Source organism: Lissotriton helveticus, chromosome 1_1 (genome assembly GCF_964261635.1).
Source record: "Lissotriton helveticus chromosome 1_1, aLisHel1.1, whole genome shotgun sequence".
Classification (NCBI taxonomy): Eukaryota; Metazoa; Chordata; class Amphibia; order Caudata; family Salamandridae; genus Lissotriton; species Lissotriton helveticus.
In genome coordinates this window covers 1,257,408,902-1,257,436,602 of record NC_136057.1, presented here as the reverse complement: position 1 = coordinate 1,257,436,602, position 27,701 = coordinate 1,257,408,902, and the positions used below count along the sequence as shown (strand labels likewise).

Sequence of the window (27,701 nt, the reverse complement as noted above, 5' to 3'; positions counted from 1 at the left end):
ATTTGTGTGTGATTTGTTATACACCTCTTCGAAAGGGCAATTGCAGTGTATGAACATCCATCACCATAATGTGGGTTTAGTATATGTATTTTACATATTACATTGTCTTTGAAACAGGAGTATATCCCTGCTCTGAAAGTGTGCCCATGCGCATGATGCAGTCCTAAAGTCTTGAGCATTTTCTCTAAAATTCACAAGGACCTGACATGGACGATGGACAATATAGGACACATGTTAAAACTTCTCTTGAGGGATGTGGGTGCTGCTTAATGAATGTTATTTGGGAAGATGAATGAAGACAAAAACCATCATCTAGAGCTAAAGGCAATGTCATTTAAATAATTTAGTTACAATTTATTTAGGATGTGGTAGTGATCAGGTATGTGTTCTTTTGTTGCTCTGGGAGCATTTAGAAATTGTTTTTAATATTGATAATTATTTACAATCTAGGAAAGCATTAGGTGTGTGATGATGTTTTAATCATTGATAAATCTAAAATCATAACATTTGAAATATTGAAATGTGGAATCAAAATATCTGCAAAATAGTTACTTTGGAAAAACATCTACTAAATATGCAAACCATGTCCTGTACTTTTGTAAATCCTAACTTAGATCCCAAATATTTGTCAAAATATAATCACTAACAAAATCTAAGAATGTACAATATTTCAGACTGGGGAAGAAAATACCAAACAATATAAAAATCATTATATTCTACTACTCCTATTTTCAAATAGATCTGCACATTTTAGAAAAGAATGTGGGAAATATTATAGTCATTAACGTATTACAAAACCTATCATGTATCATCTTTGTCTCAATAACTTAAATATAAAGAAGTATGAATATATAAATATTGTATAAAACCAAAAAACATCAATGAAAATATGTAGCTCAAAATGCTTTGGAATCCAAACTATTATGAAAAGTAATTGATAGCCAAAATTAAATCAGCAAAATATGTTACAGGACTTTAATGAGAACCTCTGCAAGAAAGTGACAGGAATAGATGCCACAGGTTCTTCAAAAACAGCCATTGCAAACTGTTTCTCTAAATGTTATTTTTAGGACCAGGTCCTAGGAAGCAACCTGCTGTGAAATCTAGACAAATCATTAACAAAGCAACACACTTATGGTGGTTTTGAAACAATAATCTGCATGTATCATCTTTTGTTTAATACCTTAATGAAAGGAGGAAGAACATATACAAATCATGCAAACAATTAGTGTCTCAATCTAAAGGTGTAGGTGATACATATTTAAAATCTGAATTAAAATGCAAAATAAGGAACAGCCAAAGCAAAATATAATAAAATACAATAATTCAAACCCTTGCACAAGATCAAACCGATATAGATGCATATGTATATGGTGCACTGAAATTTAAAGAAATGGTGATTGCAAACTGTTAAACTAAGTACTGTTTTTGAGACCAAATCCTGGGAAGTGACCCACAGAGGAAAGTGTAAATGTTGTTCACCATTGGAAATTCTTTTTGGTGAACTAATTTGCTAATTTTCTGTTGACATAAGAATTGAGCACATAATGAGTCAAATTCTAAAATTCGGTATAATGTTTCAAGCAGTTCACCCATTCTTTTCAACTTATTCCTTGAACGACTAGCAAACCACTTAAAATCTGCTAACATCCATTATCATATGCATGCTGATGACAGTCAGCTGTATCTCCGAATCGCCTGTCCAGAGGACATTATATCCCTTAATTTCACCTTGCAAAACACACATATCTATTCAACCCCCCAATTCCACTTACCGCTCTTGTTGAATCCTCACCCCAAAAGTATCCACATCCTTAATACATAATACTCCAGCCCCTCCCTCTCGAGTTTGGATCTCCACCCCCTCTACTTCGGGGACATTCCCTTAGCTAGCCGCATTAACAAGCTACCAGCCAATACTGCAACATGTCAGCACCTCACATCCGATACTGAATTTCCACTTGGCAATATTGACTGAATCACTGCCTTTCATGTCTACCATCAACCACGTGACTGCCATACTGTACCAGATTTATTTCTTTTTCTGCTTGAATACTATGAATGTCATGTGATATAGTTTTTGTTTTTATATGGAAATGCCATCAAATTTCTTCAACAAAGGACAATTTCACCTTTTTAGTAACAAGTTTAAAAATCTGTGGGAAATTCAGGTTATAGCATCTTATTCAGAACTTCATTCAAATATTATGTTTATTTCGCATTTATTGTGATTCATGAAGTCATTAAAAACATACTTGTAATACTAGGTGTTCCTGTAGAGGATATAGGTAATCCAGTGGGAGATTGGGCTGCTAGACAAAAAGATGGATTGTAAAGAGAATATAGCTTAGAAGATAATATTTTCAATTTTTAAATCAATTTACAATAATTGACCATTATATTTCAGGGTTGGAACATCAAACAACAATACTGATCGTAATAATGTGTAAACTGTGTGCATCTACTTCTTAAGCTGTCAGCCTTCTTATTACATATATATAGTAAATAATAATAAAGTAACCCCTAAGTGACCTTTGTAGCCCACTAGGTAGGCCTATTATTTAAATGTAGGACATTAAGAATTTAAAAACGAAAGAAGATTTCAAATATTATTATTGTTAACTTTGGTTTGGGATAAGAGGTGATTCAACCACAGTTTTTAATATTTATAAAAAAAAATGTAATGCAATAGTGAAATTGGACTTCTGAAAATATATTGTAGAGAAATATAATGGAGGAGTAACATTGCAAGTTAGAACATTGCCTACTTTCAGGCAAATTAGCATTAGCCTGCCAGAAGAGGCCTCTGGCAGTGCTTCCTTCTACTAAGATGTGATAACTGCTCGAAGAACAAAAACAATGGCTTATGCCTTTTTAGAAGAAAGGAATTTGTGTGTGATTTGTTACACACCTCTTCGAAAGGGCAATTGCAGTGTATGAACATCCATCACCATAATGTGGGTTTAGTATATGTATTTTACATATTACATTGCCTTTGAAACAGGAGTATATCCCTGCTCTGAAAGTGTGCACATGCGGATGATGAAGTCCTAAAGTCTTGAGTATTTTCTGTAAAATTCACAAGGACCTGAAATGGACGATGGACAATAAAGGACACATGTTAAAACTTCTCTTGAGGGATGTGGGTGCTGCTTAATGAATGTTATTTGGGAAGATGAATGAAGACAAAAACCATCATCTAGAGCTAAAGGCAATGTCATTTAAATAATTTAGTTAGAATTTATTTAGGATGTGGTAGTGATCAGGTATGTGTTCTTTTGTTGCTCTGGGAGCATATTTAGAAATTGTTTTTAATATTGATAATTATTTACAATCTAGGAAAGCATTAGGTGTGTGATGATGTTTAAATCATTGATAAATCTAAAATCATAACATTTGAAATATTGGAATGTGGAATCAAAATATCTGCAAAATAGTTACTTTGGAAAAACATCTACTAAATATGCAACCCATGTCCTGTACTGTTGTAAATCCTAACTTAGAGCCCAAATATTTGTCAAAATATAATTTTTACTAACAAAATCTAAGAATGTACAATATTTCAGACTGGGGAAGAAAATACCAAACAATATAAAAATCATTATATTCTACTACTCCTATTTGCAAATAGATCTGCACATTTTAGAAAAGAATCTGGGAAATATTATAGTCATTAACGCATTACAAAACCTATCACGTATCATCTTTGTCTCAATAACTTAAATATAAAGAAGTATGAATATATAAATATTGTATAAAACCAAAAAACATCAAAGAAAATATGTAGTTCAAAATGCTTTGGAATCTAAACTATTATGAAAAGTAATTGATAGCCAAAATTAAATCAGCAAAATATGTTACAGGACTTTAATGAGAACCTCTGCAAGAAAGTGACAGGAATAGATGCCACATGTCCTTCAAAAACAGCCATTGCAAACTGTTTCTCTAAATGCTATTTTTAGGACCAAGTCCTAGGAAGCAACCTGCTGTGAAATCCAGACAAATCATTAACAAAGCAACACACTTATGGTGGTTTTGAAACAATAATCTGCATGTATCATCTTTTGTTTAATACCTTAATGAAAGGAGGAAGAACATATACAAATCATGCAAACAATTAGTGTCTCAGTCTAAAGGTGTAGGTGATAAATATTTAAAATCTGAATTAAAATGGAAAATAATGAACACCCAAAGCAATATAATAAAATACGATAAAATACATTCATTCAAACCCTTGCACAAGATCAAACCGATATAGATGCATATGTATATGGTGCACTGAAATTTAATGAAATGGTGATTGCAAACTGATTAACTAAGTGCTGTTTTTGAGACCAAATCCTGGGAAGTGACCTACAGAGGAAAGTGTAAATGTCAATCACCATTGGAAATTCTTTTTGGTGAACTAATTTGCTAATTTTCTGTTGACATAAGAATTGAGCATATAATGAGTCAAATCCTAAAATTGGGTATACTGTTTCAAGCAGTTCACCCATTCTTTTCAACTTATTCCTTGAACCACTAGCAAACCACTTAAAATCTGCTAACATCCATTATCATATGCATGCTGATGACAGTCAGCTGTATCTCCGAATCGCCTGCCCAGAGGACATTATATCCCTTAATTTCACCTTGCAAAACACACATATCTATTCAACCCCCCAATTCCACTTACAGCTCTTGTTGAATCCTCACCCCAAACGTATCCACATCCTCAATACATAATACTCCAGCCCCTCCCTCTCGAGTTTGGATCTCCACCCCCCTCTACTTCGGGGACATTCCCTTAGTTTGCCGCATTAACAAGCTACCAGGCATTACTGAAACATGTCAACACCTCACATCCGATACTGAAACTTCCACTTGGCAATATTGACTGACTCACTGCCTTACATGTCTACCATCAACCACATGACTGCCATACTCTACCTGTCACGGTTTGCAGGAATGCGCCTGCGAACTACATCTCCCGGAAGGCTCTGAAGAAAGGAGAAGCCTAAGATATTTAGGCTCTCGCTGTAGAGCCGTGCGCTGTACGTGATTTTCACACTGGAACTTGGATTGGGTCCTGTGTTTTGTGTTCCCCATGTCTCGGCTGAGACGCTGTGTTTTGTTACCTCGAGTGGGCGGCTGCTTACTCTGAGTCCGGAGAAGAACTTGCCTGTATACCGCCGGCGGCTGCTGCGGTTACAGTCCTTGCGCATTCTCGGCGGAGAGGCGTTTTTGCAGCACGGAGTGGGCGGCTGCCGCACTCCAAGACAGGAGTAGACCTTGCCTGCAATTCCTTCCGCGGCTGCGGCGGAAACTGTATTTTCTCGCGTTCTCGGCTGAGACGCTATCATTGCTACACGAAGTAGGCGGCTGCCACGCTCCGTGTTCGAGGAGGAATTACAGGAGTTACGACTTCTGCATTATCTAACCATCGAGCGTTCTCGGCTGAGACGCGGAATTCCCCTCAGCCTGCGGATTGCTCTTTGTTCGATGGAGTTAAATGGAAACTGACTTTGTATCTACTGGGCGAGATAAGTAAACATTCAGTTCTTTCAGTTCATTGCTGGCAAACCTATTGTGCTACTGACTTGTTGTATAACTTTAAACGCCTTGCTGAACTTGCTCTTCTGGGATATACTTGTATCAGACTTCCTGTTTGGATTACTAGGAACCTTTCGGTTCTCCTGGTTACCTGATTCCTTTGCTTGGTTCAAGACTTTGGTTCATTATTTTTGATTTTTCCTTCTTCTTTGACATTCCTGGTTACTGGAGAAGGGTAGTTTATTTTAGTTGATGTTGGGAAGGCGGACTGGTATGTATGAGTCCATATAGGTTTGATTCATGAACATCCTGATATTGAATGCAAGGAATATAACTGTGTTTATTCATTCCAGATTGCGACGTTTTCTGAGTAGAGAAGTATCTACTACACACAACATAGAGAAGGGTTCATGTCCAGAAAGTTATCTGGGGTAGGTGTTCTACTAGCGAGAATTGAATGAGAGTAGTTAGAGATGAATGCTATAACCTTCTGTTTTTCTCGTTTCAGTGGTCCCTTACGTTCCAGCCCCTTCCCTTACCTTTCCCTCGCTTGATTACCTAGAGGCTCTGTGTATATTCATTCATTCAGAGTTTCGGGGAATCAGGAGGTGGACCCCTTTGAGCATCACTCTGATCCTGTGGAGGCTACAATCGTGACAGTACCAGTTTTATTTCTTTTTCTGCTTGAATACTATGAATGACATGTGATATAGTCTTTGTTTTTATATGGAAACACCATCAAATTTCTTCAACAAAGGACAATTTCACCTTTATAGTAACAAGTTTAAAAATCTGTGAAAAATTCAGGTTATGGCATCTTATTTAGAACTTCATTCAAATATTATGTTTAATTAGCATTTATTGTTATTCATGAAGTCATTAAAAACATACTTGTAATACTAGGTGTTCCTGTAGAGGATATAGGTAATCCAGTGGGAGGTTGGGCTGCCAGACAAAAAGATGGATTGTAAAGAGAATATAGCTTAGAAGATAATATTTTAAATTTTTAAATCAATTTACAATAATTGACCATTATATTTCAAGGTTTGAACATCAAACAACAATAATGATCGTAATAATGTGTAAACTGTGTTCATCTACTTCTTAAGCTTTCAGCCTTCTTATTATATATATATAATAAATAATAATGAAGTAACCCATAAGTGACCTTTGTAGCCCACTAGGTAGGCCTATTATTTAAATGTAGGACATTAAGAATTTAAAAACGAATGAAGATTTCAAATATTATTTTTGTTAACTTTGCTTTGGGATAAGTGATAATTCAACCACTGTTTTTAATATTTATAAAAAAAAATGTAATGCAATAGTGAAATTGGACTTCTGAAAATATAATGGAGATAAATATAAAGGAGAAGTAACATTGAAAGTTAGAACATTGCCTACTTTCAGGCAAATTAGCATTAGCCTGCCAGAAGAGGCGTCTGGCAGTGCTTCCTTCTACTAAGATGTGATAACTGCTCGAAGAACAAAAACAATGGCTTATGCCTCTTACAAGAAAGGAATTTGTGTGTGATTTGTTACACACCTCTTCGAAAGGGCAATTGCAGTGTATGAACATCCATCACCATAATGTGGGTTTAGTATATGTATTTTACATATTACATTGCCTTTGAAACAGGAGTATATGCCTCCTCTGAAAGTGTGCACATGCGGATGATGCAGTCCTAAAGTCTTGAGTATTTTCTGTAAAATTCACAAGGACCTGACATGGACGATGGACAATAAAGGACACATGTTCAAACTTCTCTTGAGGGATGTGGGTGCTGCTTGATGAATGTTATTTGGGAAGATGAATGAAGACAAAAACAATCATCTAGAGCTAAAGGCAATGTCATTTAAATAATTTAGTTACAATCTATTTAGGATGTTGTAGTGATCAGGTATGTGTTCTTTTGTTGCTCTGGGAGCATATTTAGAAATTGTTTTTAATATTGATAATTATTTACAATCTAGGAAAGCATTAGGTGTGTGATGATGTTTAAATCATTGATAAATCTAAAATCATAACATTTGAAATATTGGAATGTGGAATCAAAATATCTGCCAAATAGTTACTTTGGAAAAACATCTACTAAATATTCAAACCATGTCCTGTACTGTTGTAAATCCTAACTTAGATCCCAAATATTTGTCAAAATATACTTTTTAATAATAAAATCTAAGACTATACAATATTTCAGACTGGGGGAGAAAATACCAAACAATATAAAAATCATTATATTCTGCTACTCCTATTTGCAAATAGATCTGCACATTTTAGAAAAGAATCTGGGAAATATTATAGTCATTAACGCATTACAAAACCTATCATGTATCATCTTTGTCTCAATAACTTAAATATAAAGAAGTATTAAAATATAAATATTGTATAAAACCAAAAAACATCAATCAAAATATGTAGCTCAAAATGCTTTGGAATCCAAACTATTATGAAAAGTAATTGATAGCCAAAATTAAATCAGCAAAATATGTTACAGGACTTTAATGAGAACCTCTGCAAGAAAGTGACCGGAATAGATGCCAAAGGTCCTTCAAAAACAGCCATAGCAAACTGTTTCTCTAAATGCTATTTTTAGGACCAAGTCCTAGGAAGCAACCTGCTGTGAATCTAGACAAATCATTAACAAAGCAACACACTTATGGTGGTTTTGAAACAATAATCTGTATGTATCATCTTTTGTTTAATACCTTAATGAAAGGAGGAAGAACATATACAAATCATGCAAACAATTAGTGTCTCAGTCTAAAGGTGTAGGTGATAAATATAAAAAATCTGAACCGATATAGATGCATATGTATATGGTGCACAGAAATTTAATGAAATGGTGATTGCAGACTGTTTAACTAAGTGCTGTTTTTGAGACCAAATCCTGGGAAATGACCCACAGAGGAAAGTGTAAATGTTGTTCACCATTGGAAATTCTTTTTGGTGAACTAATTTTCAAATTTTCAGTTGACATAAAAATTGAGCATATATTGAGTCAAATCCTAAAATTGGGTATACTGTTTCAAGCAGTTCGCCCATTCTTTTCAACTTATTCCTTGAACCACTAGCAAACCACTAAAAATCTGCTAACATCCATTATCATATGCATGCTGATGACAGTCAGCTGTATCTCCGAATCGCCTGCCCAGAGGATATTATATCCCTTAATTTCACCTTGCAAAACACACATATCTATTCAACCCCCCAATCCCACTTACAGCTCTTGTTGAATCCTCACCCCAAACGTATCCACATCCTCAATACATAATACTCCAGCCCCTCCCTCTCGAGTTTGGATCTCCACCCCCCTCTACTTGGGGGACATTCCCTTAGTTTGCCGCATTAACAAGCTACCAGGCATTACTGCAACATGTCAACACCTCACATCCGATACTGAAACTTTCACTTGGCAATATTGACTGACTCACGGCCTTACATGTCTACCATCAACCATGTGACTGCCATACTGTACCAGTTTTATTTCTTTTTCTGCTTGAATACTATGAATGACATGTGATATAGTCTTTGTTTCTATATGGAAATGCCATCAAATTTCTTCAACAAAGGACAATTTCACCTTTATAGTAACAAGTTTAAAAATCTGTGAAAAATTCAGGTTATAGCATCTTATTCAGAACTTCATTCAAATATTATGTTTATTTAGCATTTATTGTTATTCATGAAGTCATTAAAAACATACTTGTAATACTAGGTGTTCCTGTAGAGGATATAGGTAATCCAGTGGGAGGTTGGGCTGCTAGACAAAAAGATGGATTGTAAAGAGAATATAGCTTAGAAGATAATATTTTCCATTTTTAAACCAATTTACAATAATTGACCATTATATTTTAAGGTTTGAACATCAAACAACAATAATGATCGTAATAATGTGTAAACTGTGTGCATCTACTTCTTAAGCTGTCAGCCTTCTTATTATATATATATAATAACTAATAATAAAGTAACCCCTAAGTGACCTTTGTAGCCCACTAGGTAGGCCTATTATTTAAATGTAGGACATTAAGAATTTAAAAACGAAAGAAGATTTCAAATATTATTATTGTTAAATTTGGTTTGGGATAAGTGATGATTCAACCACTGTTTTTAATATTTATAAAAAAAATGTAATGCAATAGTGAAATTGGACTTCTGAAAATATATTGTAGAGAAATATAATGGAGAAGTAACATTGCAAGTTAGAACATTGCCTACTTTCAGGCAAATTAGCATTAGCCTGCCAGAAGAGGCCTCTGGCAGTGCTACCTACTACTAAGATGTGATAACTGCTCGAAGAACAAAAATAATGGCGTATGCCTTTTCGAAGTAAGGAATTTGTGTGTGATTTGCTACACACCTCTTCAAAAGGGCAATTGCAGTGTAAGAACATCCATCACCATAATGTGGGTTTAGTATATGTATTTTACATATTACATTGCCTTTGAAACAGGAGTATATCCCTGCTCTGAAAGTGTGCACATGCGCATGATGCAGTCCTAAAGTCTTGAGTATTTTCTGTAAAATTCACAAGGACCTGACATGGACGATGGACAATGAATGACACATGTTAAAACTTCTCTTGAGGGATGTGGGTGCTGCTTAATGAATGTTATTTGGGAAGATGAATGAAGACAAAAACCATCATCTAGAGCTAAAGGCAATGTCATTTAAATAATTTAGTTACAATTTATTTAGGATGTGGTAGTGATCAGGTATGTGTTCTTTTGTTGCTCTAGGAGCATATTTAGAAATTGTTTTTAATATTGATAATTATATACAATCTAGGAAAGCATTAGGTGTGTGATGATGTTTTAATCATTGATAAATCTAAAATCATAACATTTGAAATATTGGAATGTGGAATCAAAATATCTGCAAAATAATTACTTTGGAAAAACATCTACTAAATATGCAAACCATGTCCTGTACTGTTGTAAATCCTAACTTAGATCCCAAATATTTGTCAAAATATAATCACTAACAAAATCTAAGAATGTACAATATTTCAGACTGGGGAAGAAAATATCAAACAATATAAAAATCATTATATTCTACTACTCCTATTTGCAAATAGATCTGCACATTTTAGAAAATAATCTGGGAAATATTATAGTCATTAACGCATTACAAAACCTATCATGTATCATCTTTGTCTCAATAACTTAAATATAAAGAAGTATGAATATATAAATATTGTATAAAACCAAAAAACATCAATGAAAATATGTAGCTCAAAATGCTTTGGAATCCAAACTATTATGAAAAGTAATTGATAGCCAAAATTAAATCAGCAAAATATGTTACAGGACTTTAATGAGAACCTCTGCAAGAAAGTGACAGGAATAGATGCCACAGGTCCTTCAAAAACAGCCATTGCAAACTGTTTCTCTAAATGCTATTTTTAGGACCAAGTCCTAGGAAGCAACCTGCTGTGAAATCTAGACAAATCATTAACAAAGTAACACACTTATGGTGGTTTTGAAACAATAATCTGCATGTATCATCCTTTGTTTAATACCTTAATGAAAGGAGGAAGAACATATACAAATCATGCAAACAATTAGTGTCTCAGTCTAAAGGTGTAGGTGATAAATATTTAAAATCTGAATTAAAATGCAAAATAAGGAACAGCCAAAGCAAAATAATAAAATATAATAAAATAAATTAATTCAAACCCTTGCGCAAGATCAAACCGATATAGATGCATATCTATATGGTGCACTGAAATTTAATGAAATGGTGATTGAAACTGTTTAACGAAGTGCTGTTTTTGAGACCAAATCCTGGGAAGGGACCCACAGAGGAAAGTGTAAATGTTGTTCAGCATTGGAAATTCTTTTTGGTTAACTAATTTGCTAATTTTCTGTTGACATAAAAATTGAGCATATAATGAGTCAAATCCTAAAATTGGGTATACTGTTTTAAGCAGTTCAACTGACTACATGAAAAAGAACTTCACAATTTAATAAGATCTGTGATAAATTTACCTCATAACATCTCATACGGGAATTTATTGAAAACATACTTAAGCGCTGGGTGGGTCTGTGTAGGACACAGTGATGGATTTCAATGACACTACAGCTAAGAAGATACATTATTCACATATGAAAACAGATTCCTACAATTTTCTTTCATATTGGACTGTAGGACCATCCACACTCCATTACCTTTACATTGTAAACTATGCAAATTTTCGGGCTTAACCTTAGTACATATATTTGAATCTTATCCTTTAAAGAAAATGAAGATCAATGTTCTTCCAGAATAAGAGCTCATATGTGAAACATGCATTTGGGTTTTTTGTCACACCACTGTAAGCAATTAAACTGGAAGATTTGCATGCACACAATTATTTCTGAAGGGAATAACAGTGTTTCAATCCCAATTTGATTGAACTAGACTTCTGCCACTGTGCATTTGTAAAGGCTTCTCTTAATCAGTGTGATCGGTCTCTTGAATTGGTGTTCTAATGCATATGCAAAATACACCATACAATTTATGTGAGCACTGACAGCGTTGTTGTGCACCGTTGGAAAACGAAAGTAGTGTTTGCTTCTCAATAAATCCGAACAGCGCTTTGTGGAACTCATGAACCAACATGTAGATTTTCAGAGATAACTCTAGCCATGACAGCCAGCACAGTGTCTTGAAATAGGAGTACATCTATGGTCTGTGCCTGCGCATGTGCTCATGATGAGCCCATAATACAACTATCCTTACACAGGTGTAATCTTGTGTAATTTCCAGCATTTTGTGTTTTAATTTTCATGAGAAATGCCCAAGATTACACCACTTAACATAATTGAGATTTTAGTCAGGTACAAATCTTATTGCAAAAGAAAACAAAAACACAAATGAACTGAACGCAAATTACTACAAACTACTCCTTGTGTAAAAAATGTATATAAAAATACAGCTTCTGCTAAAAGAAAAAGAGCAAAATGCTGAATCAACATTTTGTGTAGTAACCAAAAATGCTGTGCGATATTTTTCCATTTCGATAAATTACCCGAATATAGCTGAGGACTGCTCATGATACTGCCAAGAGGCTTTGACTTTTACTCTAAAACGAGATTGATGGAGTAACTTTGAAATGTGTTACGAATGGGACAGAAATTTGTGGATGCTGCTTATAAAATTACAGCAGCTATAAGCAATCATCTAATTTTGAAAGGGACATTTCATTTAATACAAACTAAATTTTTGGCAGGAAATATTTAGGCTGAGGTAATAATTAGGTAGCAAGTATATTTGTCCTTTTTCACCACTGAGAAAATGTGGTAAATTGATATTTATTACAGGAATTTATTTGAAATCTAAGAAAGGATGTGATCATGTTTTAGGAATTGCATCTGCTAAAAGTGAAAACTATGTTCTGCATTCTTGTAGGTCTTAAATTACACCTGGTTGGTACTTAGAATTATTTACTGGTTGCAAAAATACTGTTCATAAATTGGGACCATTATTTTGTGACCAGTAAATGGTACGTCTGGCCTCAAATCCTATGTAGTGACATTCATTGTAAAGCAGAGCAGTTGTGGAACATTGTAAGAACTTAAACAAGCGAAATAAATCTTTGGTGAATTCAGTAGTTAATTTTCTGTTTCTATTGAAACTAATTGTGCATGAAATTAAGCTAAATAAAAACTAGACAGCACCCCTCAAAATATAGAATTTACTTCGCCAAAGAACAATTCCACATTGTTAGTAATAAAATTAACATATGTGATAAATTTAGCTTTCAAAATCTTATGCAATTATATACTCTTATGTTTTGTTTGAATCTCAGCTATTACTGCTGCTGTAAAATTATCGACAAACATACTTGCAGTATTAGCTGAGCCTGTATAGTACACGCTCAGTCCAGTAGGTGGCTGAGTTGCTTGATAAGAGAATGGATTGTAATTAAAATATGGATATGAACATACATTTTTCACATTTGAAAGCAATTTATATCAACTGGACATTGTGTTACACTGTATGAACATCTACCATCCATAACATGCTATGTTTAACTCATGTACTAACATCTAGAACTTTACGTTCATCTGTTATAGACAGTACAGTGCCTTAAAAACAAGATCACATCTTAGGTTCTGTGACCGTGCATGTGTTAATGATACAGCTCTAGGGTTTTGCATTTTACTTTAGTCTAAAATTCATAAGGAGTCAATATGATTAATGGAAAATGGTGAAGACATGTCAGGATGATAAAATAATGTGTGATGCTTACAGAATGACATTTTGGCAAATTAATTTATCATCTAAAGTTAAAAATACAATTTCAATTAACACAAAATGTATTTTAATTTATGATGACAATATGTATTTAAGACATGGTGTTTATTATGTATTAATATATTATTTTTAATTTTGATAAATGTGTTTTTTATATTTATTACCAGACTTTATTTTAATGTGGTGATGCTTTAGTAATTGAACAAATCTTTAATCAAGGTATCTGACACACTGAAATATGGAATCAAAATATTTTCAATTGGATGACTTTTAAAGATATCAACTATGTCCTGCATTCTCATAGGTTCTAAAAACATCTCAGGATTTCCTGGATAAACTTAACACAGAACATCTTTATAGGTAAATACGGTTTTCAATAGAAATACTTTTCAGTTTAAAAAATGGACACAGTGCAATTTTCAGACTTTACAATGTTAACCTATTGCAGGACGAAAACAGTCAGCCTACATAGGGATAACATCAACTTACAAGACCAGTTTTTTTAAAGTTAAAGTCAGGACTGGACAAGGTTTGGTTCAGCACCAACAGTGCACCACCAGCGGCACTGGGGGGCCAGGTGCAAATTCGCGGTTAGGTGCCCAATGCAATTTAATGGAGTTTGGGGGGCAATCAGTCAGAAGCTGCTTACTAGTCTCTACGGGTAGAAGCAAGCACTCGACGGGGCGCAAGGTAGCACCAACGCTACACCACCAGCACAGGGGCGTCCAGTTGCAAGGTGCCAACACTGCGTCAGGCCCAATGCAAAGCAATGGAGACAGCCAGAAACAGGCTGCAGGCCCAGGCAAGGAAGCTGGTTGAAGGAAACCGACAGCTAGGCAGGTAAGTTGCAATGCTCGGGGACGTAGGAAAACCTTTGATCCTCTTCATCAAGGCCTATGATAGCTAGGTGAAGAGGTGCCTTTTAATGACGACAATGGCTTACCAGAGCAGGTTGCCGTTGGGTGGGGGGAGGGTCTCTGTGCAGGAGCTGCAGGCAACATCGAGGATTCCTGGAAAGGTCAGCTCTCGGTGGACTCAGGGTCTGGAACGCTAGGAAACCTTGCTGATACTAGTGGGCCACTTCGACTCAGGCCGTAGTCGTTGGGTGCGGAGGTGGAACCAAAGACAGGGTTTACGGTTCTTCAAGTCACAGAGTATTTAATTTGAAGATGGTTGCTTGTTGAACAGGTCTCCTGTTCTCAGGAGTCGTGGTCTTTGTCGCAGGCAGGGAGTCCTCTCAAGGCTTTGAAGGTTGCTAGGCTGCAGGGCAGGTTGTCTGTTGGCATACGATCATCGAGGGCTACAGACAGGCCGGTAGGGTTGGGGCCAAGTCAGTTAGTGTCTGCAGTCTTCTCTGCTGGTCGGAACACTAGGACTAAGGGGTCCTTTGTGTGCACTTTTTAATAAATCTGATGCTGGAATCAGTGCAGGTTTATTATGTTGAGATGTTTGGTACCAAACATCCCATATTTCAGTTAGGCCATCATGGACCTGGGGAACTTGTAATGATTAGTGTCCATCCCATGTACTTTTTATGGCTTCCCTGGTCAGTTAGCTTTAGGGCTAAGACATGCTGGAGGGGTGTCTTACCTATATATCATGCAATGTCTATGGGCATGGCACTCAGGGATGTGTACTTAAACAATGCTGGTCATAAACGAGTTGCAAAGCTGTATACACATAGTGTTCCAAATGATTCACTTTCACCATAGTTTTACCATATTTAATCCATTTTATTTCCAATTTTTATCCAAACTTCATTGTCACGCCAGGGATACGAAATTCATTGAAACTTCTGCGACTACAGCAAAAAATTTGTTTTAATTAGGGGGAGGCATGAGATAGCGTTTTTCACAATTTATGTTGCAGTTAAAGATTACTTAAGAGGCCGCATGTTCAATGGGGAGTTTCGTTATGGTAAATGCACAGCACATGGTGGGAATTAGAAAGCATTTACGTAGTGAATAGCTGTCTTGTAATTATGGTGTGGGGAGTGGATTCAAACAACAATGTTGAAATATGTCAAAAGTGTAACTCAAACAGTAATGGAAACATGTGAATTTTTTATCGTAGATACCCCTGACGAAGCGTAAAGCGAAATGCATTGGGTGTGATGTAATTTTTGCATAATTTGGAGGACTCGAGATTCAGTACATGCTCATGTTTAAGCCTGGATAGGCAATCATGAAGTATTTATATGCAGAAGTTTCAATGAATTTCGTATCCCTGGCGTGACAATGAAGTTTGGATAAAAATTGGAAATAAAATTGATTAAATATGGTAAAACTATGGTGAAAGTGAATCATTTGGAACACTATGTGTATACAGCTGTGCAACTCGTTTATGACCAGCACAGAGCGGGCCATTGTTTAAGTACGGACTGTATTAGTGTGCAAAATGGAGCAGAGCACACTCGAGTGTATGCACGCTAAACTAGACAAACAGCTACAAAAAATCTGATATAAGACAAGAGAGGGAGTACTTCAGATTCATGTTTAATGTATCGTAACTCAGGGATGTGTGCCATGTCGACTCTTCAGGTTTGTCTACATCGAGACACGCAGGCGGATGTGGCTGTGTGCATGTGCTTGGTGAGAGGTCCCTTACAGTGGCACACAATTTATATTGCAGCCCTTAGAGACCCTCTTTAACCACAAGGACCTTGGTAGCCAGGGTATCTTTTACAAAGAACATATATGTGAGCTAAAGGGGTGACAATTATGGAAACAAAAGGTACAGTTTAGGGAAAGGAAATCTGGCACAGGGCACCTAGTTGGCAGGGACCCTGTGCACTTCCAGTCAAAACTACATAATTTTCCAGGCAAAAAGTGGGGGCTAACCATGTACAAAGGGGCACTTTCCTATTGTTGTAGATAAATGCCCTATTAGGAAGATACATTTCTCCCATTTGAAAGGAATATACATCAATTGATCTTTATATTGTATGGTATGGACATTAATTATCCAAAATAATTGGAAATTGTGAAATGAGAACATTCTCACCTAAACTACAATATCTAGATTGGTAGTCTTAACCATTAGAGAAATGAAAGGTCTTTAGCTACACTGTCTTTGTGGGGAAATAAATAGAGTAATTTGTTATACTATTCAATGAAATAAATTGGAACTAATTGAATTAAAAAAAGAATCTATTAAAATAATGGCAATTTGCTAATATTAGTTTACTTATCTAAGAATCTACCAGTGTATATTTCAATGATTTAGGTTGACCCTGTTATTAATTCCCTCAATTATTGGTCTTACACATACACAAGAATGCACCAAAGCTGAAGATTTAAAATGGGTCCTCTATTTAATCAGGTCCTTTATTATCTCTCATGTATTCTGGATATACCTTTCTTAATATTGAGAAATTCTTCGGAAATACAACAGTACAGATGTGGCAACTTGGGAAATACAATAGTGCAGATGTGGCAACCTACAAGCATATGTTTTAGAGCAAGGCTCCGTAGTGGTGAATAGTAAGAACGGTGCTAAAGAAAAGCTGTATCAACATCAATGTGTTTTGGTAGGTAAACAGATGATATATGTTTATCAAGTGTGTTAATTCTATTTGAGAACAGACCTACATACTTTGCAAAATAACCTTTTATTTTTATAAAGTTTTGTATAGCGCAAACATGACCCTAGTGGGTATCAGAGCGCTTTAGATGATGAGAAGTAGGATATCAATTGGACTGGTAAACAAAAGACTCATGTATGCATGACAAACATACATGAAAGTACATAGAGTAAAAAGCTTGATCTCAAATATAGTCGGTAATAAAGATGGTTAATCGTCATAGAGAAGTTAGTATTGTTCCAATTCCATAGGCACAGATATATTGTCTTAGGTTAAAAACGTAGTCAGAAAAAACGATTTTGCTTCTTTTTTGAAGGAGGCAGTAGAGGAGATTAGGTGAACGTCCGGTGGTAGAAAGTTCCATATCTTTAGGTGCAACAACCGAGAAAGCTCTTGCACCCATTTTCTTTTAGTGAGTTAGTTGGGGTTTCAGAAGCAGAGTGTGCGCACTTCGTGAGGGTCTGCAGCCCCCTGATTTTTCTAGCTTTTGTGCCAGATGTCTGGGGGTATTGAGATGTAGCACTTTATGTGTCAAGCATGCTATTTTATATTGGATTCTAGCTTCACAGAGTAGCCAGTTCAGGGATTTTAGTGCCAGGGGTATGTGTGTTTTTCTTTTTGTTCCTGGGACGAGTCTGGCAGCTGCTCTGAGGGAGGCCAACTTGTATCGAGGCAAACCACATAGAGTGGCACTACCATTGTCCAGTCTGGGCAATACAAGAGCTTGGACAACTTGTTTTATTTCTTCATGTAGATGGTAGGGTTTAGGTTTCTGCAGAATGCTGAGTTGGTAATTTTCTTTTTTGGTGGCAACATTAATGTGCTCCTGAATATTCAGAAGTTTGTCTAAAGTAATACCCAAGGCTCTAGCAGAGTCTATGATGTGAGGAGAACAGTTAAGGGCTGTAAGATGTCTCAACCAAAGCTCGATCTTGGGGATGTTATTCGTCAGTGAGATGAGAAGGAATTCGGTTTTGGCAGAGTTAAGTTTGAGATGGTTATCCGTGAGTTAGATATGTGTGTTTTGCAAGGTGAAATTAAGGGATATAATGTCCTCTGGGCAGGGGATTCAGAGATACAGCTGACTGTCATCAGCATGCATATAATAATGGATGTTATAAGATTTTAAGTGGTTTGCTAGTGGTTCAAGGAATAAGTTGAAAAGAATGGGTGAGAGAGCAGATCCCTGTGGAATGTCCAGAGTGATCGCGTGGGGCTTAGACAGAGATTGGTTCAGTTTGACTCTCTGGGACCCTTGAAGATTATGATTTATTGTGATGATTTTCATGATTTGTTCCAAAGAAAGCAAGGTATCGCCCAGAGGGTGATGGAAGGCGTGTATATTATAAATGGATTTATAGTTGCAAGAGACATTGATGCTAAAATATTCGCATGTAGTTAGAGCAATTGTTTCCGATTGGGATACTATGAGGGTTTACAGTAGATGCTTATTATTCCCCTACCCGTTTTCTTGGGTCTATCTAGTCAGATGATCTTGTGACTAGGGAGGGCAAGTAGGTCTATGATGGGATGAGATGCACTGTTTAACCACGTTTCGGTGAGAGTAATAATAGCAAACTTATGTGATAGGATAATATCCGCTGCATGTTTATTTGCCAATCTGCAATTAGAGAGCATGCACTTCAGCTGATTATTAGAATGATGAGAGGCAGTCCGTGATATATTGACTTGCTTGAGGTTGTCATTGTTTACTACTCTTTGATTATAGCTCAGTTCTCCGCATGGGTTCGCTTGGATGATTTAGATTTGATTCCGTTCAGTCTTGTTAAAATACTTTTCGGGGAGCAGCTCATGGATCTCACTGTTCGATAGATCTTGAATTGATCTCTTAGGACAGGAAGCGTCATTGGGCAATGGTATAGATTTGATCCAAGAATGGATAAGTGTAGGGCATAGAGTGTGGGCATACCTACATGGGACTCAATTCTGTATATGGTGGTCCTATTTGAACCATGCAAGAGCCGTAGATCAGATGTAATGGAGGTGAGTCTTCTGGAGATCATCCTTAAGATGGCGTAAGCTACGATCGATCTTGTAGAATTGCATTACCCAATAGTCGTGTTAGTTAGTTGTGGCTGGGGTAGGGAGGTCAGTGGGCAGAGAGAAGTAATAAGCAACACCATACTGAGAGTAGGGGTTGTTAATGGGGGTCAGGCATTCATGTGCATCTGGACAATTTTTTTGAGGATATGCATAGGGATAATTAGATGTGACGGGAGGAGGTGTAGGGAGAGTGGTTGTGAGATGGTCTGTGGATCTGGGTGACCGACGGTTGGTTTGGTGATTGGATATCGGTTTGTGTTCATTGTTTTTCCATGTGTATGGGAGTGTTGTGGGAGTGTTTGGACAGCCCGCTCTGGGGCGCCCGGGGGAAGTAAGAAGGGGTGAATGGGGGAAGACGTTTAATAAAGTCGGGGTCTATCTTAGTTCTGGTATTTGGGGAACCCAAAATAATTTGCATTTAAAGATGGCTGCCAGTTTTGCAGGGTTTTTGTTGTAAAGAGTCTAGTGGTCCTATTTTAGTTTCTAGGGAAGTATGTTTTCTTTATGATTTAGGCAGTGGGGGGGAACGCCATTTTCTGTGAGTTTTCTGCCTTCTTTGGTGATGCCAAGTAAACTGGTGGGTCGATTCCTGATGGTCATAATACCAAGGCAGCTGGCAGGGTCAGCCCAGTATTTTTAATTAATGAATTACTTAATCCGGTTCTTTCCTTTAGGAAAACCAAAGGCGGTAGCTAGAAAGGGAGCTCACAGGCTCCACCTTCCGCAATGATCCTTTTGAAGTGTGTTGGCGTCGGACACCATGTAGAGGCGGGGAGGAAGGACTTGTCCTTTTTGCGATTTGATCGTGAGTGGGTCCTTCAGCACTGAGCCCTTCGAGAATGTCAGCGCAGGATGCCATGATGAGGCCAGGAGGGGGGAGGAAGCACTCACCTGGTTCTTGTGATTTATTTGCTAGCGTCCCTCAGCGCTGCTGGATCCTGGGGAGTGTGAAAGCTTCGAATCTCCGCATCTTTCATCCGAAGATCCGACCTGGGACTGCGGTCTCAGCATGAATGACATTGCAGTGGGAGGAACCTAGGGAACTGTGTTAGTCCCTCGGGTGAGCAATATGAGTTTTTACTCTTGCCTGTGTTTCATCTTTACTTCTATTAAATAATGTGTTGTTGTGGGTGCAGATAGCCAGGGCTGATGTGGGATAATTTCAAACTGTAATTCCAAAATCCCAGGACCTGCTGTCATGAAACTCCTATCCAGTGGCCATCTAAGAAATCATTCAACTTGTCTGAAATGTATGTAAATTTTGGGAAATTATAATCTACATGTATGATTTTCCTATCAATATCATAAATGAGAAGAGCTAGGAAATTTGTCATTATTGCATAAAAAATCCATGAGTCAAACGAGTAGCTGGTAATGCTTTGAGATCTGGAATATTATAAAAAATAACTGATAGCAAAAGTGGAAAATTAAAATATAATACAAAACATTATTGCAGACCACTACAAATAAGCAAAATACAAAGGTCATTAGTGTGCAGGTCCTCAATAAAAAAGGTTATTGCAAACTGTTTAGCTAACTGTTACTTGTTGGACTAAACTATATGTTGTGACCTGTAGTTAAGCATAGATGATGTCCGACTTTAAATAGGGAAGTAAATCTTTGGTGAAATCATTTGCTAAATATCTTTATACAAATAAATTATTTGTGCATAAAATTAGCAAACTCAAAGCTAAGCAAATTCAAAGCTATAACACACTGTTTAAAATGAAGATATCCCTTCACACGAGGACATACCATTGTCATTAATAAGATTACAAATCTGTGATAAATGTATGTTATAACATCTTATGCATTGGACCATTCATTTTTCTATATCCCAGATATCACTGGTGCATTAAATCATTAAAACACATAATTCCAGTCCCCATGGGCCTGCATAGAATACCATTGGTCCAGTAAATGGTTGAATTGCTAGACAAAAGGATGGATGTAATGTGATAATGAGTAAGATACTTGTTATCACATTTTAGAACAATTAACATTGATTCCTCATTATACAGCATTGTTTACAAAATTGAGAATAGTTACACAATGTGAAGAATGTGTTATTCTCACCCTACCTACAGAAATTAGATAAGCTAGTTCTACCCGCTACATAGAAAAGCAAGGTCTTTAGCCTAATTTTAATAAGAAAAGTTTGTTGCACTATTGAAAACTGTTAAAACTAAAACAAGTGCTCTCGTGTGAAGAGCTTTAATTCTCTCGCGCCTGGACTACGCCAACGCTCTGTTTAGTGGCTCCCCGGCCTACTTGATAGGGCGGCTCCAGATTATTCAGAACGCTACCGCCAGATTACTAGGGAATATCTCCAGGCGGATTAGCGTTAGGAGTTACCTGGAGAGTCTGCACTGGCTGCCGGTGCCGCATCGGATCACTTTCAAAATTCTCACTCTGGCCCACAAGGCCATCAATGGGCGGGGACCCGCTTATTTGATGAAACGATTCCTGCGGTACACCCCCAACCGAGATTTGCGCTCAGCAGCTCAACATCTCATGCAGGTCCCTCGTTTTCGGCGCGTCCGGTTGGGCGGACACTCTGTGGCAGTGAGGGCTGCGCGAGCATGGAATGCGCTCCCTGCCTCTCTGCGCAGTACTGTTGACTTCACGGCTTTTAAGAAAGCGCTAAAAACTCATTTGTTTAGATTAGCTGTTTAGTTTGTTATGTTGGTTCAGGGCTCTGCTGTTTCATTTCTTTTCTTTTTCTTCGCGCCAGGATACTCCGGCAGTAGTTGTGCGCGCTATAAAACAGCTTAACATAACATAACATAACATAACATAAAAGAATATCTTAAAAGTATCACTGTTTTCTACTTCCAATTTGGCTGGGCTACGATCCTGACAGTGTGTGTTCCAAGAACTATAGATTGACCCATATAATTTGTCCACTGAATGGAGGCCTTCATGCACATGTTACAGGTATCTTATCATGAATGTGTTCGATGACAAAAAAAAATAGGTGTGCACCTTCAGAAACAGGGAGCAGTGACTTTAGTTCCCTTTGATTTCACTGCTGTTGTATACAACGCAGGTACTAACAAGAAGTATTTTTGTGTTATATCTATCTATTTAGGTGGAACAATGTCTTGAAAATAGGGGTACATCTGTGCGTCGAGTATGTTCACACTCTAATGAACGAGTCCCAAGCCTTACACTGTTAATCAAAAATTTAAAGGAGCTAAGGAAACTGATGGAGCATAGCGGAGTTTAGTTAGATCTGTGGCAAAGCATTAAGGGTGTGGCTTACTGACTCGGATTTAGACAGATTACTGAATAAAAACATCATACTTAAGGCATTTCAAATGACAATGTTTATGCTCGCTTTACCATTTCATATCCCCCAAATATTCTAAAACCAATTCCCCCGTCTCCAACAGTGTTGTAAAGATGATGCTTTGCCATACTACCTGTAGAGCAAAACCAAAGGGAATGATGGACGGAGTGTTGAACATTGCAAGCACTCACCCCCAGTCAACTGATCTGGGTTTAATCCATAATTTTTCTTTAGCTCATTCTGCCACCCCAATTCAGACATGGCCATATGCAAAGTCCAGCCCGAACTGCAAACCATGTCTTCCTTGGACTTGAAACAAGCATCCTGGGACCGGTTTCTGGCTAATCAGCCATCATCAGCCAGGATAGCATGAATCCAGTGGCAAAGTGAGCAAGGGACCCACGTCTGGGCATACCCTGCCAACATAGTGCAAACAAAGCAAAACCAAAGCTGATGATGGACGGAGTGTTGAAAATTGCAAGCCCTCATCCCCAGTCAACTGATCTGGGTTTAATACATCATTATTCTTTAGCTCACTCGCCCTCCCCAGTTCAGACATGGCCATATGCAAATCAGTCTGACCCTGTGCCTCATGGCAACAGTCCAGCCCGAACTGCCAAGCCATGTGTTCCCTGGACCGGAAACAAGCATCCCGGGTTCCGGTTTCTGGCTAATCCGCCGTCATCAGCAAGGCTAGCTTGAATCCAGTGGCAAAGTGAGCAAGAGACCCATGTCTGGGCATACCCTGCCAACTTAGGGCTAACAAAGCAAAACCAAAGGGTACTTAGACCCATGCCGTCAATTGTATCGATTTCATCCCTCCTACTCAGCAAGTTTCTATCAGCCCATTGCCTCAGTCAGTCATTTAATTGGTGCTCCACTCATCCACTCCTGTATTTATTTGACTTACTTAGAGATGATAATGAGTGTCCGGATAGGTAAAAGCTTTGCAACTAGATGGAGGGTACAACCTAAGTCTAATTGCAGAATTAGAAAGCCCATCCATGGAACAAGTGCATAATTCAAGGTTAATAAGCCCATCAACTTGTGTGGTGCCCAGAGAACAACATTTGACATGCACAATATCTGATCCCATTACTGATAGGCAGTTGTGCTTTAACCCAACCCAAAGTATGACTTTATTAACTAGGGACTCAGTATCTTAATGGGCATTATGATTGAGTTTAGGGACTGGGGTCATGTAAACTACCCTGCCATGTCTAATATGGTGCATTTTAGTGGTCACTTTATTTTCTTTATATGTTAACAAAGTGGCCACTGGCCTACTGGATAGTTTGAATAATTCACCTACCTTACATAGCCAAAAGATCCCAATCTTACTTTTTGCTGACGTACCATTGCTCATTTCCAAGACACCAGTGGGTCTTCAAAACTTAATTGACCATTGTATTAAGTTTTGCTACCTAGGAGGGTCAGAGCTGAATGTTTCAAACCCTGTGACTATGGTATTGGAGGCTAGACCAATCATGAATTGTGTTATGAGGGTAGGGGCTGATATTTTGGAACGTATGCAAAGCTTTAATTATTTGGGAATTAAACTGTCTGAAAATTAGACATGGGGCTATAATTATTAGCAGAAACTAACTAGTGCTGAGAATAATTGAGTAAGATTCCTTATTTCAGTCCTACTAAGCATTCTCCTTGAACTTTTATTTTTTGATACTGGAATCAAAAGAAATTCAGATGTGGCAATACCAAAGACATTGGTTTGCTGGTTAAGACTATGGATCGCTCCAGATCTAACTGATTACGGGAATTCTGTAAATGAACTAATGAGTCTGATGAACTCATCAAATGTTCCATGGATAAAGTATGTATCTAGTTGGCTTGCAAAATTGGGAAAAACTGGGAATGATATGCAAGGCCGATGTTGAAGCCATAAAGTCTTCTTACTGGCCATTTGTTTATGATCACTATGTTTCGAACATGAGTAATGTGGCCCTAACCAATCAATACCTTGATTTTAAGCCTACACCGCATTTCAAATCGCTTTAGATATCACCCCACCTACTTGCTAAAAGCTTGTATGTTAGATTCAGGCTGGGCAATTTACCGTTACAGCGTTTGTTACAAAGTGCAGTAATGGAATGTCTCTTAGTACAACTCCTGCTTGTGGTGTAGGTTCCGAATCAGAGAAAGATATGTTGTTCTCCAGTCCAGTGTACTGTGGTGCTTGTCACAATGGATTTAAATGGTGCGCCTGAATTTAGGGACCAGAGGATATTCAGTACCTTTTAGGGTATTACAAACCAATACCCCCAATCCATCTATTATTTGATGTAAGTCAATATCTAGTTCAAGAGGAATAAGATATTGTTTTCATTTGCTGTCTTTTCTTTAGAAGTTTCTTTTAAATGATCACTAAATGAAGCAATTTTTGAGTTTGGGTTTTCAAACGTTAAAAAACAATGTGAATAGTGCAATCTTAGCCCCTGTTAGGGCCATTCATTGGTACACCTGGATATTTTCAGCTCTATGTTATATTTTACTCACTTATGCACTTAATGCCTTTACTGGTGCAATATGTTTAAGGCCAACAAAACAATTATTGTGTTTCCCAGGTTTTAACATTGTGTACAAAATGTATATATATTTATATCTGCATGTATTATTTGTGATTGTTCTAGTGCTTTCAATCAAAATTTACCACTCAAAATCTATCAAGGCTTTACGTGTATGATAGCATTTTAGTAATCTGAGAAAATTATTTAATGTTAGCCAGTGTTTGACGCGGTCCAACCGCCATCAGAAAAACTCCCTTCGATTTTTGGTAACATTTTAAAACTGTATAGCTTTCCTTCAGCTCCAAGTGTATTCATTCGAGTTTATTTTATAAATTGAAACATGGTCAAAACACAATGACAAATCATTTTAAGCCACAGTTTTGTTGATGGCTCTGAGTATCACGTATGTTTGGACAACCAACAAACACTTTATATATCTCTGGAAGAGTATGCCGGTAATAATAGTATATTGATTTTGTAGACCAGTCTACAGTGCAAAATATTTTAGATGAAAACATTGTCACCAATTTTTTTCCTGTTTACTATTCTTCACTTCAATATGTGTTGCCTAGAAAAAAACATGAGCATTCTATTTATATTACCCCTTTCTAAATTCACAATTCTAGAAATTTATAAATATTTGGGTTTCATTCCCCCCATAACTGTACATAGATAGAAACCGCAAAAATTTGAAACAGTGTCCTCCACTTAAGAAAATGCAAAAAGCAGTTAAAAAAAAGTATATCTTATAAAACTGCCTGTTTATGAAAGTTGAAAAGATGGCAGTCTTAGCACAGAAAACTTTTTGTTGAAGTCATTTTAGAAAAAAACACACACATTCAAATGCAAATTTGGCCTGGTTTTCTTGTGTGGACAAAAGTAAGGCTTATCAGAGAACCACATCAAATATGAAAACATAGCTTTTCACTAGCAAGAAAGCCACATCAACAAGCATCTAAACATAATGAGAAACTGAAATGAATGTAAATTGTTAATTATTGACATCCAGTGTTTGTTTAGATGAAGTATTGATTAGGAAATAGGTGTATCTTTTTTGATCAAATTGAGAAAAATCCTTTAAATTATATGGTATGGATCCTTATGTAATATACTTGACAGGCTTAGTTGTGTAATGACATTTTAGTAACTACAAATATATCTAAATGGATCACATCTGAAAAGCAAGGGCCAACGATTTAAGGAAAGGCCTCTATTACAGAAGGTCTTAAAATATATCTGATATGTGTCTAGATATTATGTGTTAATTAATAGATCTTATACTCCTGATAAGGCAACACAATTCCAAACAATAAAGTTTTACATGATTGAAGAAATAATGAAATCTGTAGGCTTAAATGATAATATACGTGAGCTATGCTTTAGTGAAGATGTTAAATGATAAAGAAGTATGGAGACAAATATAAATACTACATTAAATAATAAAATCAACCATTCAAAAAACGTAGATCACAGAGTTTTTTAAATTAAATTTAATTATTTGGAACAAATAATAAAACCCAAAGCAAAATACCAATTTGTAAGTAAAGAAATCAATGGGATACTATGCACCAAAGTGATTTTTAGATGGAATCTGAGCAAAAATGCACAAATCACTGACTACTTTTACCTATGTTTTCCCATCTAATATATTTTACCAGGAATTTTATAATGTAATATAAAAATAGAGAAACTGCTAAAGCTAATAAACCAACATGAATACTTCATCATGAACTAGAAAAAGATGCCTGTGGTGCATAGGTACTTAATGAAAATGTCATTGTTAAACTGTTTAGCTGAATGCTGTTTTGGAACCACATCCCAGACAGTGATCTTCAGGGCATAGCTGTAGTGTTTTAAATGACAGAAGTAGTCAGTGAAATCTTTTGCTTATTTTCTTTATCAAACTATGTTTGTGTAAAAAGTATATACATTGTATATTAAAGCAAACATTTCTGAATAGGAACTTAGGATTCCTACGTTTCTGATCAATTTAGCTCATAATGTAAAACGGTGCTTTATTATTTTATTGTTGATAAAACAGAGCATGAAACTCATGTTTAGTTTATTTAGCACCCATTCTGAGGATTGAACATTTGGGATGCTACGAAATGAAGTGTATTTGGATAGATAAATGAAGGTCAACTATCCATAGTATCTAGATTGCATTTTATATAATGTCAGACAAGGTTCATTCCATGCAGACTTATTTTTCCTGTTGTTACTCTGAGAAATGTTTGAATGTGTTATTTGTTAGTGGACCTTGTTTAAAATATGTGATTGACCAAGATACATGGGCATGCTTAGGTACAAACACAAATGAAGAAAGGTGGACAAAAAAATCTGAAAATTACTTATCTTGCATAATATTTTAAAAGCATCTGCTAGTCATTTATTGTTTACAAATTCTGAATTCTGGCGGGCCTAAATGACATTAGATGATTGTATGGATCTCAATCCTCTAAA

At 36.6% G+C, this 27,701-nt stretch overlaps 1 protein-coding gene across 1 annotated transcript in view; it reads right to left on the bottom strand.

Moving 5' to 3' along the window:
• Positions 1-27,701, bottom strand: part of MUC19 (mucin 19, oligomeric) — a 1,331,159-nt gene that overhangs the window by 935,729 nt on the left and 367,729 nt on the right. Inside the window, exons 52-54 of the mRNA XM_078649731.1 lie at positions 9,240-9,296; positions 6,424-6,477; positions 2,256-2,312 (exon numbers count right to left, since the gene is read on the bottom strand). Coding sequence (XP_078505857.1) covers positions 2,256-2,312; positions 6,424-6,477; positions 9,240-9,296 — 168 coding nt within the window. The remainder of the gene's footprint in view (positions 1-2,255; positions 2,313-6,423; positions 6,478-9,239; positions 9,297-27,701) is intronic.